General features: G+C 42.6%; 1 protein-coding gene across 2 annotated transcripts in view; it reads left to right on the top strand.

The window, feature by feature from the left end:
* Nucleotides 1-24,593, top strand: part of SLIT3 (slit guidance ligand 3) — a 747,204-nt gene that overhangs the window by 548,538 nt on the left and 174,073 nt on the right. For both annotated transcript variants that reach the window (XM_088451316.1, XM_088451322.1), the window contains 2 exons: nucleotides 11,303-11,374; nucleotides 13,367-13,438. In XM_088451316.1, the coding sequence (XP_088307442.1) occupies nucleotides 11,303-11,374; nucleotides 13,367-13,438 (144 nt within the window). The remainder of the gene's footprint in view (nucleotides 1-11,302; nucleotides 11,375-13,366; nucleotides 13,439-24,593) is intronic.

The following is a 24,593-nucleotide window of genomic DNA, read 5'->3' on the forward strand; positions in this document are numbered from 1 at the left end:
TGCTAGAATACTGCTCCTCCAGTGCACAGGGTAACAGATACTAACCCATTCCCAGTAAGCGGAGATAGCCGAACAAAAATAACTACAGCAGTGGTGCCTCCTCCTTCCTGCTGCTGTACACATCAGTCTTGGAGACAAATGGCTTCATATCGGGAAGAGCTGTAGAATGGCCAGATTCTACTCTCATTCATTCCTGCTATGTGAGGACAAAATCATGGAATGAGATGAGAGCCCATTATGGATAAGCTGTTGCAGGACAGAAGTACTGCCTGTTGTTTGAAAGATGTAACATTGGTTGGATATGTGTCGTGCTTAGTGACTATGGTGCAAAGTATACACTGCACTGTGCAGTCTATTCCTGTAGTCTTGTAATGAGTACATGCACATATAGTATTTTAATGCATTTAACTATATAATCTGTATATTACCAGTACTGTAGTACATGTACGTCTGTTTAGCTGCCTAACATCATTAGGGATCAAAAACAATAATATCTATATTATTGCAATTAATCATCATGCACAGTTTCTCTTAAAAATAATATATATTTTACTAATGCCACATTAACAAACCTCGTAGGCCTGGTGTTGAAAATTAAAGTTTTGTTGTTTTTTTTGTTTTTGGAATTTCCTGCATAATCTGACATGCTATTAATAATACCTATATTCCCTAAAGTGTACTAAAATAATATCCTTATGGAAGAGTTTATACTTTTCATAAATGATCTGGTCTTTCTGGCTGTGCTGAGAGTTTCCTCGTCACAATCAAAGAAAATTTTTTTGATAAAATATAACCCAGATCATATGTGGCAGATCGCTGTATAATGAGTCTACAGTGCATGCCGTGAGCACAAAAACTGTCATTTCCATAATAGATGCATGAAGATAAAATGAATGGTCATTTTTCTTACCCTAACTTTTCTTTGCAACTATTAAAAGTAGAGTATACACCATTGCTTACCATGGTCCTCAACTTGTAGACCATGACAAAAAGGCTCCTCAAGGCACTGTACACCGAGCTTACATTGCTCAGGGACAACATATGCACATGGTGGTGGAGGAAACTGGTCAATGCCCTAAATGCAGTACACAAAAAGCACTCTATTATCATCATTTCTGGCACTGTTCTAAGATTAGGAGATTTTAATTACCTTACCACTACTTTCCATTTTCATTTGGGCCCATTGGCATTTCTATGTGCTGATTTTAGCATTTGGCACGCTTTAGCTTTTTCAAAATATTTGGTTCCTTTCTTAACTGTCACAGTCACCACTCACTCACCATAGCCAAAAGTCTCCTCTTTTAGAGATGGTCAAAATGCTGTTATTGAAAACCATTTATTTTGAGAGACAGTCCACTCTCCCCGATGTAGATTCTATAATAAATGGGGTCCGCTTATAGAGTCCCTGGATTCTGCTTCTCAGCACCACATTCTCAACTTATTTGAAAATACTGATTGGTATCTTTATCGTTCCCTGTAAAGTGAAGGAGTTTAATTCTGGTGCATTATTGATAATTTCTTTGTACTCTGCATCCACGTCCACATTCCTCCATCCCCCACTCCCTGTGCTTCTTTCCTTGATATTGTTCCCTTACCTTGTCTAATATTAATGCTTACTTATTGCTCATTTATGTGTAAGGATTATTTAATTCTTATCTTTCACCTCATGTCACCATGACTCTGTATAATTGGATAGCCAAGCAACAGTGGTGAACTACTTTCTGTTATTTTGTAAACAGTTTTTCCTAATGGTCCACTGGCTGTCCTATTTTGGACCCCCCCCCACAGTCACACACACAGTCACACACACAAAGTATAATCTAGTTACTATAAAAATAATCTAGTGATTATTATTGAACGTGCTATTACACTACTGGTCTTACTGTATCCATACCTACAGAGCATTTCTGTTAATTAACAAGACTGGAAACTAATGACTCACTCTATGGAGGTCCCATTCTCGAGTGTCTTTTAAAAGATGGCAACTGTTAGCAAAGCAATAGGCATTTCTTTAGGTCCTGTATATTAGATATTTTGATAGAATGTTATTTCAGTATTTCCCTCAATGAACTCAGGGAGCGGTGTTGCTCCCAACAACGTAGCTAGAGACTTAATTTTTTTATGTATCTGTATAACGTCCATAGGGTCCACCTGATAGCAAGAGGGTCCATCACAGGTTTTCTTTATAACCACCCCTTCTCCTCCAGCCCCACCTTCATACAGCAGCCCCAGTTGAGTAACCTACTACTCAGTCTTTCAGTCAGTATGATGACACGCTTAAGGCCACTACACACTAGACGATATGTTAAACAATTTAGCCAATTCCGACGCATCATAACGAAAAAACGTTCAAATTGTCAAGTGTGTACGCACTATGTCGTTCGACGCATCTTCAGATTTTTAGTAGATGCAGGAAGAACTGTGGAGCTCGTTAATGATTCGCCGCAGATCGTGCAGCGTGTACTCTCTACCAAATGACCAGGCGATATGGTTACATTATATAGTTAACGATCTAGCCACCAAACGATGCAAGATATATCGTTTGGCCGCTTGTTAGATTGCACAGTGTGTATACACTAGATCATTTGCCCGGGAGTTCAGGGGCATCTTTGACAACATTGCATCATTTGAAAGTCGTCTAGTGTGTACCCAAATTAGGGTGAAAGAATTGGCATTCAAACTTTTTTTTTGCTATGTCTTTGATTATTACTGGTAACCAGAAGCTTAACACACCTGACAGATATATCTGCAGATCCAGTGATGTCTGTAGATGATGGTCGTTCATACACACTAAACGACCATCATATATCTGGCAGCCACGGGTCCTGCTGGCCGAGAGGGGGTGAGCGGGTACAAATTACTCGGGCCCGGGCTTGCTGGAGTGACCCGGCGGGGGCCCGGGTCCGGCATTGCTCCTCCCCTCTAACATCATACAGCAGCCCAGCACACACTGCTGTGTGCTGGGCTGCCCTGGAGACTGCTCGCGGCTGCTAAGAAGCAGCTACAGCAGTCTCCTGCAGTATGCCTGTGGGGGGAGCGGTCAAGCTGATCGCACCCCCCCACTGGTTATGAGCCGGGCTGAGGGGGCTCACTGCGCAAACTTTATTTTTTAACCTAAGGGGGCGTGGCCATACCTCCCGTGATTAGGCCACGCACCCTTTTTACCGGGGCACGGCTCTTGACGGACCTGCCCGCGGCTGCCGCTGCATGTCTGCAGACCGCCCATACACACTTGCCGACATATCTGTCCATCGGCTGTGCAGCACAGCCAATGTGATATGTCTACATATCGTCTGTACACACTGGCAGACGGGCAGCAGATATATAGGCCGATCAGTTGATCATTAGGCATTCATTTGTACATCTGCTGTAACAGACAGGAACCTGCTATTTAATTATATAAGTAATAATTTATTATTTAGATCTAAGTCACAATGCACTAACCTGCATTATAATATAAGCTTGCTATTTACAATTTATAAATAAAGTACTAGCTCTGTTTTACGATGCATCTGACGTATTAGTTTTATTTTAATGAATGGATAGCAAGCTTCATTTACACGATTGTTGCATAACAGACAACACACACACACAACCACTCTGTTCTAATGTTTCAATATATTGTAGAGTAACAGGAATATCTCTATCATTTAAAAAAAGAATAATAAGTGTTTATTTCAAAAATGCTAATAATTACCAGTAAGTAGACACATGCAATTGTTATTACTTTATCCTGCAAATAAAGATACATCCATCATCAAAGCTGTGAATTAAAAACAAAGAGCCATATTTTGATGGTATGTTTGGGACCAGGCATTTACAATAGCAGATGACACTCTAGAAGGTCCCCATGAGACGTAGCCGTAATACCCACAATGGGATGCATTGACATTTATAAACCTCCCAACAGTTGAATTCATGGTTTATAATGTCTCTTAGAATTGTAGGGCAGAAGTTACTGCCTTGTTGTGGGCATTACCCTATCATTTATCTTGCTCACCAGAGCCCATAATGACCATTCCTCTGTAAGCCTACATGACGAAATGGCCGTGATTGCTATTGGATCCAACTACTGAAGCCAAACATTAAACCTTCAAATTTTTTTAGATTCTGTTGTTTGCTCTGAATTATTTCGTTTTTATTGAAACTCCTAAATGAAGCTGGGGTTGCAGGAGGAATGTTGGGGGCTACTGAATTTATTTATTTATTTTTTCGTCTACGGAGCCTCTCCCATTTATTTCAACAGCCCCCCTCATTTCATTTTGGTTTCTGGCATACATACTTGCATTCTGGATATATGTGAAAGCATCCACCACATGTGAACCAAATATTAAATGTTTATTGTAATTGAAACTCATAGCTGCTCATATAGAGTTGGACATTCATCAGGTTTATTTGTGTAAATTACATGCAGAAATGTCCATCTACAGCCTTAGATGTATTTTACACTTACTACTCCTCACTACTAAGTCAATTCACGTAATTCAGTAGAGCACGCAGGGTACTTAGAAACCCCCCCTGACAGACTTGAGAGCAGGCATCATGCTCTTAAGCCCACTCCCTCACGGAAAAATGCCGCGAGTCATGGGTCAATCGGAGGAGGCAGAGCCAATATGATGCGATTCCATTAGAATCGAGCCATTTGGCTCCGCCCACTCCCGATTGACCCACGAATCTCGGCAGTTTCACACTAAGGGGCAGCACCTAATGACATGGTGCCAGCCTGCCAGATCTGGAAGATAAGGGTGTGTGTTGAATGTATGTGTGACATATGTAAGTGTATGTGTGTATATATGTGTGTGCATATCTATGTGTGTGTTTGTATGTATATACTGTATATATATATATATATATATATACACATATATATATATATATATATATATATATATATGTACACAGTATATGTGTGTGTGTAAACCCCCCTATAAAAATCCTGCATTTGTCCCTGTAATTGGGAATAAATTAGGCCTGAACACAGATTGGCCAGGAGTTCCAGGAAGGGCCAATACTCTATAGGCATAGGGGCATCATTTTTTGGTAGAGACTGTAATGGGTAAAACTGTATATTTCACATCCATTTATCATTCGGATTGGATTATTAGACAGAATTTTCACAACATTGTTTGTCTAGATGCAAATTTGCACCCTTAAGCCAGATGTGCACCAATTAATTGAAATAAATAAAGTAATCAAGATTGAGGGGGGGGGAGGGATTTCCGAAAGTGTGGTTTTCCATGATGTTTGCAAACCACCGTACGAGTACATTGGGTGCATGTTGAGTTTTCAGCCTACAAACCACAGATAAGTAAATCCGGCAGTTTTGCTATGAAATTGCTTACAATAATGCTTGATGCAGTAGCATTAAAGACTTTTAAAACTGGAAAGAAATACATTGGAATGGAAATGGAAAAATAGTCAGTAAGAGTACAAAAATACCTTTTACAAAACCTTACCATGGAATCAAGTCCTTGCATTAATTCAAAGTAAATGCACTATTGACAGATGGCTAGAAATTTATAAAACCGTATGTTCATCTGAATTTATGGGAATGTATGTGTTGTTACAAGGTGCACTTTTTATTTTATTTTTTCAGTAACAAAGGACTTCCTAAATGGTCACTGGATCATTGAGTGCCATTTTCACAGACTCTCTTAGTACTGGTGAAGCAGATTTTAGTTTATACTGTGCTGCCCACTTGTACATCACAGAGTGCCACAGGCTACAACAATTCATTGGAAAAAACACACAGGGTGCGCTGTAAGATGCTCCCATTATCAGCTGTATCTGTGGCAGCTCACTAGAGAGTTATGTACCCCACAATCCAAGAGAAAAACAATATAAAAAGTGGAGCGCTCAAACTGACACAGATGATGAGTCTATTTTGCTCTTTTATTAAGATAAAAAAATTAACATGCATTGCACATATCATAAAACATATAATCCAATAAGAACCAATCTCCGTCCTAAATAAAATCTGCAGATACTATATGAACAGATATCATATTCTCTATATGTGGCTCGTGTTACACACGGAGTGCTTTACTTGGAACCAACCTGCCAATTGGAAAAGATTTCATCTCCTCTTGGACAGGTATTTTTTTAATGGAACCAGCATTCTAGGAGTGTTTCTACCAATAACCGGCTCATTATCAAGACATTGCTAGTGTCCTAGAGCCAAGTAACATTCATTATTTACCATAAGGAACTTCCTTTATTATAAACGGATTTCAAGAGAATATTACCATCTTTTTTACTAATGATTGTGCATATATGTTTCCACTGATGCTACATTGGTTCATTTCATACTAGTTGAGCCCTATGTTGATTATATGCATATAGAGAATATGATATCTGCTGATATAATATCTGCAGATTTTATTTAGGACGGAGATTGGTTCTTATTGGATTATATGTTTTATGATATGTGCAGTGCATGTTAATTTTTATTATCTTAATAAAAGAGCAAAATAGACTCATAAACTGTGTCAGTTTGAGCGCTCCACTTTTTATATTGTTTTACAACAATTCATTGTCATATTGATGTAATTGTTGAGTAATGGTGAATCCTGTCAGTCAGATGCTGCAATAAACTCTGCACGTGCTTTACCCTTCACAAAATATGAACCCCTACTTTCTATACCTTACCTGGTTTCATTTAATTAGTTTGTGACATTTGTCTATGCGTAATTCCTAAAGTAAAGGTCATATATTCAATTAATATCACCGCTCACATCCGAGTACTTTGGCAGTCCTGTTCTTATTTTTGTGCCTCTACTATGCAGAATCCATAAAATACTCAATAAAAAAAAAATGAAGTGGAAAGACACATTTTTCTACATGGTTTGTGAGACGTGCCAAAGATACAAGCCTGTTATCATCTGTCATGAGCCAGTGAAGTGCATTAATTAGTATGCTACTGCCAGTCAGTGGCTAACAAGCTTGCTGTAAACATTTCCAATCTATACATTATTATAAAGGTCTGATGCATGTTATAATCTCTTTATATTTCATGCTTTCTAAACTGGTATTACATATCATTCTCCAGTTCATGTCATCTCTATGAACGCCACCAGTTTCTTGATGATTATGACAAATTCAAATCTATATTTTATTATAATATATCTATCTTATCTATATATATATATATATATATATATATATGTTATTACAATTAGAACCTTTGTTGCTCACACAATATATGCTGTATGCATCAAGAACCATGTCCAGCATGCAAGGAGCATTAATATTATATTAGACTAATACACACATAGGGCCTGATTCAGAGCCGCTCGCTAGATGCGACGCTCGCACGATGTGTATGCAAATTGCGTAGGCAGTGCTATCGCACAGCAATGCATTAGCACGCCCAGTATTTCTTACAGAGCGATCACATAGTGTATGCAGACACCCACCAGCCTGTTTTAAGACACCCACTTGTGCACGTCATGTCCAGGAAGTGTATGCAACCATCGGTACATCGGATGCTATTGCATCACTTGAGGTTGACCATACCTTGCCGCAAGCACTGCGAGCACTTCAGTGTAAAAACTAGCCAGGTGACGTGTACTATGATGCTGTCTTATAATTATGCACACCTCTAAAACGCCACTGAGATGCTCAGACACGCCTGCGTTTGCACCTCCACTCCCCCGTTTTTAATGGCCAGCCCCTGTTACCACCTACAAACGGCTTCTCCTGTCACTCACTCTGCTGGGCTGTCTATGTGCAGCGAGTGAGTGCATTGTGAACTTTCGCTAAGGTATGGGCATGCGCACAATGCATACACACTGCATACACACTACATACCATCGGCAACAGTGAGAGTATGCATCTTAGCGAGCGGGTCTGAATGAGCTCCTTAATGCTGAGTTCACTACTGTTAGGTGCATGTACAGTATTCACAATTAATAAATAAACGTATTCCCTCAAACAGCCCCAACACAAAATAATCAGTATTCACATTAAAATAAATAGTTCCTCTACTCAAACTCCTCAAACTCCGCTCCACTTTCAGTTTATTGCACCAAACCCACCCATCGTTAAATTAAAGGTCCTATCACTCCACCAAGACAGAGCCCCTACCACCCATTAAATACTAAGCCAACAACCTCATCCCACTGTTCAATTAATAGCTGACAAACATTACATTAGAGCTCCCACCCTTCCTCCCACACACATTTTCTTTCTTCCATCTGGCCTTGTATGTTGCAGTAGAAGTAGATTCTTCATTCTTTGTCTCTAAACTCCTGCACATGTGTGATTGATGGTGCACATGTTATGTGATGTGCCTCTCACGTGTGATGGGTCAGCACAGAAGATAGGAGCAAGACAGGTACACAGATAGCAGTAGGATGGATCTGCAGTTACATGCACTAGGATGGCTGGTCCCAGAGAAGGGACAGCCACCATGAACCGTACTCTGTACTGTGCCTTTGGGGCCACCCTGTTCCCATGCTACTGCCCCCCCCCCCACACACACACACACACACACACATACACCAAGTGTAATTAGTAGAGTTGCTTGAACTAGTTGTGTATTGTTTATGGAACAGGCCTGTATAAAAAGATTAGGCAATTCACTGGAAATGCTCAGATTTTTTTATAGATTGAAAATCGCTAAAGTTTGTCACCGTTTGAGCCGATTCAACCATGTCCAAGCCTGTTTGACACATGTGCGAACCAGTTCAAATGTGATGATGCTTAAAGTAATAACATTTCAACCATGGTGCAGGCAAATAGCAAACTTTAAACACTGCAGTGTTCACACTCCAAATGATGAAAACAAAAATTGTAAAATAAGTTTTCATTATTTAGAAATCTTATTTATATAAGGACACACCTTGTATGTTCATTATTATTATTATTATTATTATTATTATTATATGAGTTGACTTTTTTATGCTTCACTCTACCACCTGTTCTCTGTGGCATCGTAGAAAAAAACAATGATGATGAGAACACTAATATAATGTGAATGGCAAATGTAAAACATGACGAGTGAACCTGAAACACAGTGGATCTGAAAGCAGTAGTGTATGTCCTGCCAGCCTGTTAAAGAAAATCTAATTTTTTGGTAAACTGGAATCTGTGTTTTTTATTATAACTCATTACTATGTTTTTGACAGTTTTTTTGCATGATCTGATCACTGTTGTTGGAAAATATATATTTTTTAAAATGCAGTTCAAACAATCTGGAACATTTGTTTTTTTAGAATACTCCTAAGGCATTACAAAGATATGTATTAACCAACTGTGCAATGTATCCACTGGCTCCCCCATTGTTTTATGTGTGTCCAGCGCTGCTTATCTTGCTCCTGTAGACAGTGCAAAAGACAGTAGTCAACAGATCACAACCCCCTCCCTTCACACACCAGAGGCAGTGTGGAATGTAATTACTGTAAACCTGCATTGCTTGCATGGAACAAAATGCAAATATTTGCCCATATGCTGAGTTTTATACATATATGTGACTACACTGTCCCTATCTGTACACTTGAGCTAGGTACCGATTTTGTGGATCGGAGCGGGTACATCTACTAGCGTACACATGATATGCACACTACCGCGGGTCGTTATCGACATCCCCCTTTGGCTCTCTCCCCCTTGGACCCACCATCGGCAAGTGTGTGTGCTCTTGCCGCATGCCGGGTCCCGTCGACTGCCATGTCAGACTGGGTACACATCGTCTGATGTGTACCCAGCTTTAGTTTCATAGCTCCTTGGTGTAAGAGATCCATCAGAAAACAGGAGTATTTACACTTCAGTGCAACTCCGCATAACCCACAATTTCATCTACATGCACTTGATACACCCTCGCTAAATTTACCTTAAATATGAACACCCCATTAACACCCAATTATGCTCATTGGGCTGTAATTGGAGTTGCCTCTCAGTTGTGCATGACTCAGTATTGCCTGTCAGTGCATACCCTCTGCCTCAGAGCTTACACATTGCAAAAATATGTAAGATTAGTCCGCAAAACTGACTTACATTCAACCCTGTATCGGCCCCAATGTCAGCAGAAGCAAATGTTATTGACCTGAGTGGTGGTGGGCACAAGAAGAGGAACTTTGTATCCTTATCCAGCTCTATAGAATCTCAGTGTCTAATGCTGGGTACACACTTGACGATATGTCGTCCGATCCGCGGGCCAGAGCAACATATTGGGTACATCATCTAGTGTGTACCCATGATATGTGCATTCCCGTGGGTCACTAGCGACATCGCCCATTGGCCCTACTGCAGGTCCGACGAGGGATGTTGCCAACGATGCCATGCATGACACGTCCCTCCCCCCCATCGGGCACGGCATCGGCAAGTGTGTATGCACTTGCCACATGCCAGGTCCCGTCATCGGCGATGTTGTGCTGGGTACACATCACTAAATGTTTACTCAGCACTAAACATGTTTCTTCTCTTACAATTTATTCAGTAGCTGTCTTTTTTCATTACAAAATTTAGTAAGGAGCCTCATGTACATGACACAGACAATTTCCACTTCTTCTTGCTTACTGAAGCTCCCTCTACTGAAGGAACCAGTGGGAAGCAGCCTAGAGTTCTAGCAAATCAAAGGCAAAAATAGCCTGATTACTACAGGGAGCTTCAGTAATTTAGGGGACTTAAGAGATTTCTGCAGCCTCACTGCTGCTGCATGGGGATTTGACTTTGATGGCATGATGACGAGTGCTGCAGACCCTGCAGCAACTGTGCACCTTGCTGGCTGCCTTGGCAGCTCCTCCGCTGCTATAAACAATGCAACATTATTCAAGACTTGTTTATTCCAGGAAATCTTCCATTCTATAAAATGATTATTATATTTTTGTTGTTATTACATGCATAGGTGAATTACATATCGATATGAATCGGAACATTACTAAGTATACATTTATAGTCAATCCATGAAAATGTTTGTTCTGTTTGGTTAAATATATCAAAATATATGACTGTTGCTTTGAAAATAAAGGGCCAAACCAACGCACAGTAAATGTTGGCTACAATATAAGTGTGTTATTTTTGATGGATAATAGTATAGCTTCAAATGTATGTTCTTGTAGCAATTTTAAATATATTTGTGTTGTTCTGCCAAAGCTCACAATGTCCAGAAGTCTAGTGATGAAGACAAATAGTATCTTATTCTAACAATTTCACAAGTTGAGCAAACAAACATTAAACATTTTTTCCTTTAACCATAATTTTTTGGAGAAGGTTGATAATAAGTCTATGACGCACATGTGTGGTCACCTTGCCCCAGTGATTGTAAGTAGTCAATAAGAATAATATTTGTCTGCCTTGCTTTTAGACGGCTGGAACAGAATTCAATCAAGAGTATTCCAGCCGGAGCTTTTACTCAGTACAAGAAACTCAAGAGAATGTAAGTCCGATTTACTGTGAGGATATTGACAGTAATATTAATTTTTGTACTTAAATGTTGAAATATGTGAATCCTGTAGACAAACCTAATAGAATAGCAGTATCATCTGTAGGAAAATAGTCCCCAGCTTTTTGCTCATCAGGTTCATGCCGTTATGTGAGTAATTTTGAGCAGAAAGTCTCCTGCTTCACTGGCATTTTGCTCCATTTCAATTTCTATTCATGCCCTACTGTGTAGCTGCATTTACTCTCAAGTCTTACAGCTGTTTCTGTGAGTTTGAAGGAGTCATCAGAAGATTCCTCTCTGCAGGTGCGTAACTTCATCCCAGGTGCCCGGAGGCAAGATAAATATTGGTGCCCCCCCCCCAAATTAAAATGTACCACCCCCCCAGTACCTATGCCAGCCCCAGCTGCCGCCCCCTTATGCAGTTCACCCAGTAGTGGTCCCCCTGTGCAGTGCCCTCTGTAGAGGTCCCCCTATGCAGTGCCGCCTGTGTAGTGCCCCCCAGTAATGGTCCCCCTATGCAGTACCTCCAGTAGTGGTTCCCCTTTACAGTACCCCAGTAGTAAGGGCCCCTGTAGTGCCCCCAGTAGTAAGCCCCCTGTAGTGCCCCCAGTAGTAAGCCCCCTGTAGTGCTCCCAGTAGTAAGCCCCCAGTAGTAAGCCCCCTGTAGTGCTCCCAGTAGTAAGCATCCTGTAGTGTCCCCAGTAGTAAGCCCCCAGTAGTAAACTCCCTGTAGTGCCCCCAGTAATACCCCCTGTAGAAAGCCCCCTGTAGAAAGCCCCCAGTAATGCCCCCTGTAGTAAGCCTCCACTAATGCCTGCCATAGTGAGCCCCCTGTAGTGAGCCCCCAGTAATTCCCCCTGTAGTGAGCCCCCCCCGCGAGCGCACACACATACTAAAAAAAAACAAAAAAACAATACTTACCTGAAACCCCGCTCCAGTGCTGCTGCCTTCCGTCCCCGGCGCCCGCTCCTCGGAACTATGGGAGTGACGTCATGACGTCACTCCCATAGTGCATTGTGGGACCCGGAAGCGGAGCTCAGGTGTGAGCTCCGTTCCTCTGGCTACCGCCGGGGGGAAAGAAGGAGCCGGGCGCCCGCTGGTAACACACTCAGCGGGCGCCCGGCAAATAGGGGGTGTGCCTGCACCCCAGTAGTGACGCTGCTGGAGGTGGAGCGCCGATCAGCCGTGCTCCATCTCCATAGCATTGCCCGGAATGGCCCGGGGGACAATGGAGCCAGGTGCCCCCTTAAGGGCTGGAGCCCAGCGGCAAATGACTCCATTGTCTCCAGGAGTTCGGCCACTGCCTCTCTGTTAATTACACTTTCTTAGATAAGAGAGCTAACTGTGTAAAGGGAGTAGCTCCCTAATTTACAAGAGACAAGCTGCAGACTTGGGGAAACGGTAGAAGAATATTGCTCCACTGTGGGGTCAGCTGATTTCTCCTGTTAAAAAATATTTTGTATTGGTAAAAAATAAAAAATAAGGATTTTTTTCTATTCTTCTACTGAAGGGAAATGTATTTAAGTCAAGCTGGGTACATATTAAGCGACGGGAAGTTGGTCCCAGCATTGCTGACCACAACACAGTGGGGCACGCCGCACATGTAGAATTTGAAGCTTACAAAACGGAGACACAAAATGTTCAGGACGAAAATGTAGACTTAGACGTATATCTCGGCGTATCGAGAAACATAGCCTGAGTATAATAAGGGTGTGTCCATGCACCTTATACAGTATGTAGGATAGGATGGAAGCAGGTGCATAAATGCCTCTTATGTGGATGAAAAATATTACCAACACCAGTGCTAGGCTATTCCAGACAAGGCTGGGGGCATTGTAGCTGGTAAACCACAGCATGGATGAGGAAGGGGGGGATAGTGATTTGTTGCTTGAATGTGTATGATTGTTACTTTTAATAATTTAGAGAGCATTAAGTATTACTAAATATACACTTCTAAATGTACTTTTCTTTTCTACTTCATTTTAGAGACATCAGTAAGAACCAAATATCTGATATAGCACCAGATGCATTCGGTGGATTAAAATCTCTCACCTCTCTGTAAGTATATTTACACAGTACAGTATGTATATATTAATGGCTACATTTTGAAAACGGGAAAAACAATAACATTTGAATTGCAGTTGTTATATCTGTGCTGGAACTGGAACAGGAAAATACATCTTGCAAAAATCCACTTTGGAGGGTGGCACTGAGGATCAGAGTTTGCATTGAGGACATTTTTAAACGGTTTTTCCACACCGATAGTTTTTTTCATGTATGAGTACAAGAAAGGCACTTTTTTTTTTTTTTTTCATTTTCACCAACACATTATATTAAAAGAATAAAGTGTTTATGTGGAGATATCCTTTACATATTTCCTTTTATCAATCACTCATCTTAGAAGGAACATGATAAGACTGGACATTTGCCAACAAATTTGTGACTTTATCCAGATCCTTGTCATTGACGCCCAGGAGAAATACAGCGTAAACTATCAATTTTAGCAAATCTTCTCCAAATGACCCATCATTTTGATGACATTATCATTTAATCCAGTGCTAGCTGCAGCCACCCAGAGCATGGGATAACATGCAGACTGTAGGCTATATGCACAACATGGGATAACATGCAGACTGTAGGCTATATACACAGCATGGGGTAACATGCAGTCTGTAGGCTATATGCACAACATGGGATAACATGCAGACTGTAGGCTATATGCACAACACGGGATAACATGCAGACTGTAGGCTATATGCACAACATGGGGTAACGTGCAGTCTGTAGGCTATATGCACAACATGGGATAACATGCAGACTGTAGGCTATATGCACAACATGGGATAACATGCAGACTGTAGGCTATATGCACAACATGGGGTAACATGCAGACTGTAGGCTATATGCACAACATGGGATAACATGCAGACTGTAGTCTATATGCACAACATGGGGTAACATGCAGTCTGTAGGCTATATGCACAACATGGGGTAACATGCAGACTGTAGGCTATATGCACAACATGGGATAACATGCAGACTGTAGGCTATATGCAGGGCATGGGATAACATGCAGTCTGTAGGCTATATGCACAACATGGGGTAGCATGCAGTCTGTAGGCTATATGCACAACATGGGGTAACATGCAGACTGTAGGCTATATGCACAACATGGGGTAACATGCAGACTGTAGGCTATATGCACAACATAAGGTAACATGTAGACTGTATGCTATATGCAGGACATGGAGTAACATGCAGACTGTAGGCTATATGCAGGGCATGGGGTAACATGCAGACTGTAGGCTATGTGCCGGGCATGGGGTAACATGCAGACTGTAGGCTATATGCAGAGCATGGGGTAACATGCAGACTGTAGGCTATATGCACAACATGGGGTAACATGCAGACTGTAGGCTATATGCACAACATGGGGTAACATGCAGACTGTAGGCTATATGCAGGGCATGTAGTAACATTCAGACTAGGCTATATGCAGGGCATGGGGTAACATGCATACCATACGCTATTTGCAGAACATGGGGTAGTATGCAGACTATAGGCTATATGCAGAACATGGGATAACATGCAGACTGTATGCTATATGCAGGACATGGAGTAACATGCAGACTGTAGTCTATATGCAGGGCATGCGGTAACATGCAGACTAGGCTATATGCAGGGCATGCGATAGCATGCAGATTGTAGGCTATATGCAGAACATGGGGTAACATGCAGACTGTTTGCTATATGCAGGACATGGAGTAACATGCAGACTGTAGGCTATGTGCCGGGCATGGGGTAACATGCAGACTGTAGGCTATATCCAGGGCATGGGGTAATATGCAGACTGTAGGCTATGTGCAGGGCATGGGGTACCATGCAGACTGTAGGCTATATCCAGGGCATGGGGTAATATGCAGACTGTAGGCTATGTGCAGGGCATGTAGTACCATGCAGACTGTAGGGTAGGCTATATGCAGGGCATGCAGTAACATGGAGACTGTATGCTATATGCAGGGCATGTAGTAACATGCAGACTGTAGACTATATGCAGAGCATGGGGTAACATGCAGACTGTAGGCTATATGCAGGGCATGGGGTAGCATGCAGACTGTAGGCTATATGCAGGGCATGGGGTAATATGCAGAATGTAGGCTATGTGCAGGGCATGGGGTAGCATGCAGACTGTAGGCTATATGCAGGGCATGGGGTAGCATGCAGACTGTAGGCTATATGCAGGGCATGGGGTAATATGCAGAATGTAGGCTATGTGCAGGACATGGGGTAACATGCAGACTGTAAGCTATATGCAGGACATGGGGTAACACGCAGACTGTAGGCGATATGCAGGACATGGGGTAACATGCAGACTGTAGGTTATATGCACAGCATGGGGTAATATGCAGACTGTAGGCTATATGCAGGACATGGGGTACCATTGCAGGCTGTAGACTATATGCAGGGCATGAGGTTAATAACTTCAGTGGGACAATACTGTAATAAAAATATCACATATTGTTCTCAGGTATTCCTGTAATGTTTATTTTGAACAGAAATGCTAAAGTAACAAAAGACTTTGAGGGTTTGTACGTATGTTAATAGCTTCCTACACATCCATTAATGATGATATAGAAAAATAACATAATATCAGTGCTGTCAGCAGCATTCATGGGCGCTTGCTTAAATAATAGAGTCCTATGGGAGTACTCATTAAGTTGCTGCAGACAGAGACTGAAAACATGTCTTGAATGCAGTGATAAAAGCAAGGACAAAGGGCCTGATTCAGAGGCGCACACTGTTTGCGTGCGCTCGCTCTGAATCAGGGCGTCCCTTTTCTTTTTCTGGCCTCCAGGCTGTCCGCACAGCTGTGGGTGATCACCCACAGCTTGTGCGAGTGGCCTGGCGATGGTCGCGATTAACGCGAGCATCAGGCTTGCGGCGAGACCCTGCGGGAGGGTCTCCGCTCCTGCAAGCCTGAGTGGACTTCCTGCTCTAATAGAGCAGGTAGTCCACTACTGACAACCTGCTTTTGTGCAGCCACCCCGCCTACAAAGTAGGGCGAGCTGTCAATCAACATCGACAGCCGCACTGTCTTGTAGTGAGCCCCAGAGCAACGGAGCTGCCGTCGCTCGCTGGGGCTCGCGTGTGCGTGCGCCGGAGGCGGCACATGCGCAGGGGCCAAACATCGACCCGCTTGCGAGCACCATGCGCTCGTGAGCAGGTCTGAGTCAGGCCCAAAGTACATGCTTTAGTGTACTCTTTTTAACCTGCATTGTTTCTTAACACCAGTGTGTAGTAGTCCCAAGAGTGTTAAATTGCCTCCTAAGTAGCCGTGCATTTATGTCGACAACTGTCATGCCGCTAAAGACAAACTAATCTTTCTCAAATTAGCAATTGATCATGCAGACTGCAGACTCTGAAAAGAGAACTCTCTGCATAACCCTATTAAAGTCCTTTCTACATGAGCAACCTAGAAATTGTTTGGTGATTAAAGACTTCTCTGGAGCCAGTACATCAGCTAGAGCTCTGGGTGTCTGTTTTTCTCGTCTCTGCTCGCTGGAATTTGGAGCAATTTAACATCTTCATTTGAGACTCTTAATGTAACGTCTTGATTATAATGCCAAGTCTTCAGAAAATGTGACACTGAGGGATGTAATATAGGGGCTAACTCAGAGATGTGTGCTAACCCGATGGTTAGCGCTCATCTCTGGTTGTCGTTTCTGGGTGGGGAGGGGGCGACAACGGCCTTTGTTTCCCAAAACAGAGGTGTGTCGCTGCTGTTGTGGGGGAAGGGAAGGGGCCAGGATCTCCGCTGCTTTACCATAATAGTGCTATCGCAGCTACTAACATGGTAGCAGCTGCGATAACAATACCATCAGACCTTGAATTACCCCCATATGTTTCCTTAATAATTAAAAGCAAACTTTAGATGTAAATCTCATCTTGAAAGTCATTTTTTTACAATGATAGATGGTAGAGTGGCTGGCAATGTGTTTTCACTGTTACATAATACCTTGTGTATAGCAGAGAGCCATAGGCGCCATGCTGTATTTTTAGTGTGTGGTAAGGAAGCACAGTGCTTTCAGGGTTGCCTAACAAATGTAACCATCTCCATTTCCAGTGCATATGACATGCTATGAACAGGCTGGACCATAAACTTGTCCCCTAAACAGCCATGAATAAATCCTACAAACGTTGGAAAACTGTCCCTACTCCTGACAGTGGGGCTGATTCACTACCATTCGCAACTGCGATTACGCACACAATCGGACGAATTTTGCCTTCTGCGAAGCGTATGCATCGCAGTGCGTGTACCGGCCACGGCGATTGGGACTGCGATCACAGTGACTACGCAGACCAATAGCAGAGTGATTGACAGGGAGTGCCGTTTGTGGGTGATGACGGGGGGATGATCGGCGAAACTCAGACGTGCCAAGGCGTCTGAACGCCATTACAGGGGCATGCATAAATTATCCACTGCGATGCCTTACACAGCCTGAGTACTCATAGTGTGCGATGAAGTTAGCAGTCCCTGTGTAAGGTCAGAGCTTGTGTAAGTGTGTGTGAGGCTGCGATGGTACCCGATGTTACCAATGGTTTTGCAGTCTTGCTAAGGATTAATGATGTGTGTAAGGTAAAGTGGGCATCCTTATGTAGTGCTGCGATGTCATAGCGATCGCAATGGATTAGCATATGATCGCAGTGAGACTGTCTGTGTAATCTCTATTGCAATCGCAGTTGCAATCCGTAATGAGCCAGGCCCTCTGTCCCACATTTCATTGCACTGTTTTCTGCCACCTTCAGACATGTCAGTCAGTAAAATCAAATGTAATTATATTTTTGACTGTCATACCTTCCACCATATATACATAAGCTAATGGTTTTAGTTTGCCTGCATGTTACCATTACAGAACTTGTGAGAAGAAAATTGACTTTTCATAAAGTTTTAACTTTTATAAAACTGTACTATGGGTTTAGAACCCTGGTTTCTAGTCAAATTACTGTTATGTGTCTCTTTTTCATCCTAGCTTCCTAAGTTATGCACATACAGCTGTGGAATTATTAGCAAGCAAAGGCACAACATAGGCAATGCACTTGTTACAGTTGTGTTGCTCATTGCAATCCAGCGCCAGTATTTTGACCATCGGCATCCCGCACTCCAGGATGCTGACTACCTCCCCAATCAATAGTTAGCGCTATAACTTGGTTTTGTCCCTTTGCATTGAAAGCTGATGTCTCCATGGCACCTCACAGCTTGTACGAGTTGCATGAATGACATAGATTGCGAGAGACTGAAATGATCTCAAGACCCACTCGCGAGCGCAGGACGCTCGCAAGCGGGTCGATGTTGCCCCACTGCGCATGCGCACGACGGAGGGAGCTCCGTCGTGCGCATGCGCGAGACCCGGATAGTGATGGGCTCTCCGTCGCTCCGGGTCTCGCTCCAAAGGGGGCATGCTGTCGATGTTGACTGACAGCACGCCCCCTTTGGTGGGCGCTTCGGGGGCGTGGCTGCCAGACGGAGGCATTCCCATGGGAACGCCTACCGTCTGAAGCCGGCCCCACTGACATCACTAGTGATGTCAGTGGGAGTGATTTTGGCTCTGATAGAGCCAAAATCACTCCTGGGCTTGCGGCAGCGAGACCCTACCGCAGGGTCTCCGTCGCAAGCCCGAAGGTCGCGATGGTCTTGACCATCGCGACCATCATCATGGACGCTCGCATAAGCTGTGGGTGGTCACCCACAGCTATGCGAGCGTCCAGGAGGACGCTCCATTTTCATGGAGGAGGGCCCTGATTCAGAGCGAGCGCTCTGGTCAGAGCGTTCGGCTTTGAATCAGGCCGTCAGTGTGCAGCTATTATTTGCGCAAAGCATTTGTGTCTTGAAGACAGTATTTATACAATATATTTGCATTCAGTAGAATAATCTAAAAGTATTAAGTATATATTTAACTTAACGTGTGAACGTCACAACATTCTTCTATATTGAAAAAAGTGAAATTGGTTATCGGCTGCCTACTGTGTTCTATGGCAATAATACTCACTCCAATTTTAGCTATTATTGGCTTACAACATTAACCTAAAGTTACTGGGAAAAACAGACATATATTTTTTAAATGTTACTTTAGATTTTATTTTCAAAAAGATCCAATATGTAGATGATACAAGACAAAATATGAATAGTTTCCCCACAATAATATTACAGTAAAGTAAAGAAAAAAAGCATACAATATAATATGTAACTTTTCATGTGCAGAACCCTCTACATTAACCTAAATATTACCTCTTATTTTCTCAAGAATGGCAGGTATATCACTATCTTTATCATGTAATTAGATCGTTCTTCAAGCTGTACTATTATTTATTATTTCAAAACTGCAAATGTGCCAGCCTTTTTTTCATTCATGCTCTCTAATGTGCTGCTTTTTTTTAACCTCGAGAAATTTAAAAAAAATTATATATTACTGAAAATATAGCAGATCCTCCTAACATTAAATTGTATGTTTTCATGCAATTGCCGTCCCACACATATAAGCCACTTGGGTGTAAAAGTGACATTTACATGTCCATCTGCTGTTTTATGCAGGCTTTATATCACTCATCCCCTAATTCAGAGGTTCCCAAACTTTTTCTGAATCACAGCGCCCTAGAGTATAAGCACTGTTTCATGGCACCCCTAAGCCAAAAGTTTGTTGATAAATTCAGAAAAAATGTAGTAAAGTAAATTAAATTGTGCTACCAGTCATCCTTAGGTTCAGTTATGTGGTTGTGACAGTTTTGGTCTTCTGTTTGTCCATATATTTACATTATATTGACCATACTTTGATTTGGTGCTGGACCACCAACCTGAGGCACCCCTGCAAGTGTCCAGAGGCACCCCAGGGTGACACGGCACACACTTTGGGAACCACTGCCCTAATTCAATGACAACCTGTTGGAAATTTATATATGTACAGGTTGAGTCTCCCAAAATGCTTGGGACCAGAAGTATATTGGATATCGGAATATTCCGTATTTTCCGTATTTTGGAACATAAGCATACCTCAATGAGATATCTTCAGAATGGGTCCTAAGTCTAAACACAGAATGTATTTATGTTCTATATACATCTTATACACACAGCCTGCAGGTAATTTTATACAATATTTTTAATTTGTGTCTTAAACAAAGTTTGTGTACGTTGAAACATCAGAAAGCAAAGGTGTCACTCTCTCAGTTGTGTTAAAAAAAATCTGTATTTCTGAATATTCCATATTTCGGGATATTTGGATATGGGAGACTCAACCTGTGTGTATATATATGTATATATATATATAGAGAGAGAGAGAGAGAGATAAATGTGTATTTCTATATATATATATATATATATATATATATGTATATATTCATGTATATCTGTGTGTGCATGTATATTATACATATATATATATATATATATATATATATGTATGCAACAAAACACGTTGTATTAAGAAAAAGCAAATGGATTAAAACAAGTTTTTAGCTCTCAGGGTTTATCCATTAGGATTATCTTGGGGGGAATAGATGTGTTTTATAAACCGCTGAATAATATTACAGATTTATTTTCTCCATCGAGTGTTGAGAACATCTGGCTTTAATATGTGGGAAGGGATTGAAAGAGAAGATCAAAATCTGTTTTACTGAACAGTGTCAAGCACACAAGATCACTGCACTCTTCACTCACTCTTCCCAGATTATGTTAGGGGTTCAGTAATGCTGCTTCTAACCTACTGGAAGTAATTTTATGTGAGGTGACAATCCAAACTATGTGAACTTGGGTCAGCTGCAATAATAGACATAGAAGAAATGAAATTAGAATTCAGGCATGCTGGGCCGCTATTGTGGTTTTATAAAATATTCACTATTCTTGACAGCAACAATTTTATTGCTTTACTAAGGAGAACTGTGATTACAATACTTTGGAAGATACTCTTCCGAAGTTATTAATCGTTGAATATTGCAGTTCACATTTATGAAAACATTAAACTGTTTATTTTATTATGTTTTATTTTTTTAGAATTTCTCGTTTTATAATTTATGTGGCACTATCGCTATTGTCAACTTATAGGTTTGTTTTGTTAGCATATCATAAAGTTTATTGAGAAAATGAGCATGTGCAGAAGCATCAGGTGAAACCGATAGTACTGTACAGGTTTGTGTTGTGGTGGCACACTGCCAGCAGCTGTATAGCGTAGAAGGGAATATTGAAAGGTTGCATAAAATGGATAGAGTTTCATGTCTCAAATAAATGTGTATGTTCAGCTATTGCTCCAAACATTTTATACATTTTGTTTATTTATGTTCATTTAAATAAGACTATACTATAGCCAAACACATAGTTATCAAAACATTTACCTGAATACACTAAAATCACTTGTAAATTACACATAATGAAAGTGTAATAATAGTCTTCAGAATCCAGGGACCTGCAGAATGGAGACACATAGAGGCCTGTAGCAGCTAATGGCACAGGATACTTAACAAAAGGAATAGTGCCAATGCTACATCAGTGGTGTACCTAGGTGCCTGCACCTGTGTGGTGTGTAGCCAATCGGGATTCCAGTAGTCTGTATAAACAGGACATGCACACTTTAACAAATCAATCATTTCAGCGCCAGGGTCTGCCACACAACTGAAATGATTGGCTGAAATGATTGGTTCGTTTGGGCCCCCACAAAACAAGCTGGCAATTAATGTGTCCCTGCACAAACTGGCTCTACGGAGGCAAGATGTCATCCTCATCCTCCTCATCCACCGATTCCTCACCCTCTTCAGTGTGTACATCCTCATCCTCACAAAGTATTAACTCGTCCCCACTTGAATCCACCACCACAGGTCCCTCTGTACCTTCTGGAGGCTGATCTCCCTGGAAGAGCTGATAATTCATTTTGATGAACATCATCTTCTCCACATTCTGTGGAAGCAACCTCCTACGCCTTTCGCTGACAAGGTTCCCGGCTGCACTAAACACTCTTTCGGAGTACACACTGGAGGGGGGGCAACTCAGGTAAAATAGAGCTAGTTTGTACAGGGGCCTCCAAATTGCCTCTTTTTCCTGCCAGTACAGGTATGGACTGTCTGACATGCCTACTTGGATGCTGTCACCGATGTAATCCTCCACCATTCTGTCAATGGTGACAGTATCATATGCAGTGACAGTAGACATGTCAGAAATTGTTGCCAGGTCCTTCAGTCCGGACCAGATGTCCAAACTTGGTCCTGCCTGCCCTGCATCACCGCCAGCGGGTTGCTTAGGATACCTAAGTTTTTTCCTGGCAGCCCCAGTTGCGGGAGAAAATGAAGAAGGAGCAGTTGACGTGTCACGTTCCGCTTCAGCTGACAGTGTGTTCACCAGCAGGTCTTTGCACCTCTGCAGGCTTGTGTCGGCCGGAAAGAGAGACACCACATAGGCTTTAAACCTAGGATCGAGCACGGTGGCCAAAATGTAGTGGTCTGATTTCAACAGATTGACCACCCTGGAATCCTGGCAAAGCGAATGAAGGGCTTCATCCACAAGTCCCACATGCCGAGCGGAATCGCTCCGTCTTAGCTCCTCCTTCACTTTCTCCAGCTGCTTCTGCAAAAGCCTGATGAGGGGAATGACCTGACTCAAGCTGGCAGTGTCTGAACTGACTTCACGTGTGGCAAGTTCGAAGGGCTGGAGAACCTTGCACAACACGGAAATCATTCTCCACTGCGCTTGAGTCAGGTGCATACCCCCTCCTTTGCCTATGTCATAGGTGGATGTATAGGCTTGTATGGCCTTTTGCTGCTCCTCCATCCTCTGAAGCATATAGAGGGTTGAGTTCCACCGCGTCACAACCTCTTGCTTCAGGTGATGGCGGGGCAGGTTCAAGAGTGTTTGCTGGCGCTACAGTCTTCGGCACGCAGTCGCTGAATGGTGAAAGTGGCCAGAACTTTATCGGGCCACCCAAAGCGTCTCCTGCACGCCCCTGTCGCTTTTCAGAAAATTCTGCACCACCAAGTTTATTGTGTGAGCAAAACATGGGACGTGCTGGAATTTGCCCAGATGTAATGCCCGCACAATATTGGTGGCGTTGTCAGATATCACAAATCCCCAGGAGAGTCTAAGTGGGGTAAGCCACTGGGCGATGATTTCCCTCAGTTTCTCTAAGAGGTTGTCGGCGGTGTGCCTCTTACTGAAACCGGTGATACACAGCGTAGCCTGCCTTATAACGAGCTGGCGTTTCTGAGATGCTGCTACTGGTGACGCTGCTGCTGTTGCTGCGTAAGGTGATACATCTACCCAGTGGGCTGTCACAGTCATATAGTCCTTAGTCTGCCCTGTTCCACTTGTCCACATGTCCGTGGTTAAGTGGACATTGTGTACAACGGCATTTTTCAGGACACTGAGGACACTTTTTCTGACGTTTCTGTACAGTCTCGGTATCGCCTGCCTAGTGAAGTGGAATCTAGACAGGATTTTGAACCGGGGACACACTACCTCCATCAATTGTCTAAATCCCACTGCACTAATGGCGGATACCGGACGCACGTCTAACACCAACATAGCAGTCAAGGCCTCAGTTATACGTTTTGCTTCAGGATGACTGCTGTCGTACTTCATCCTCCTCGCTAAGGACTGTTGGAGGGTCAATTGTTTAGTAAAAGTAGTGGTGTTCCTACTTCCTCTCTGGGATGATGAACGACTCCCAGCAGCAGCAACAGCAGCAGCGGCAGCAGTAGGCGTAGCAATGCAGGATCCTCCGGAGGAATCCCGGATAGGAGAGTCAGTCATGCCAGTGACATGGCCTGCAGGACTACTTCCGATCCTGACTAAGGAGGAAATTGACGAGGAGGGAGTTGACGGTGTGGTTTGCAGGCGCTTGGATACAACAGGACAACGGGATTTAGGTGTCCCTGGACTGCTTACGGTCTTAGCCAAAGTTTCTGAACTTGACAGTAACTTTTTATGAACGCGCTGCAGGTGCCGTATAAGGGAGGATGTTCCTAGGTGGTTGACGTCCCTACCCCTACTTATTTCACCTTTACATATGGTACATATGGCAAGACAGTTGTTGTCCGGATTTGGATAGAAATATTGCCAGACCAAAGAGGTGGAATGTTTGGTCTTCTGCCCAGGCATGACCGTGATGGGCTTTTTCATCCCACGGACAACAACTGTCTCCCCCGGAGCCTGATTTAAACAAACCACATCACCATCAGA

Source organism: Taudactylus pleione, unplaced genomic scaffold (genome assembly GCF_031769625.1).
Source record: "Taudactylus pleione unplaced genomic scaffold, aTauple2 ptg000025l, whole genome shotgun sequence".
Taxonomy (NCBI): Eukaryota; Metazoa; Chordata; class Amphibia; order Anura; family Myobatrachidae; genus Taudactylus; species Taudactylus pleione.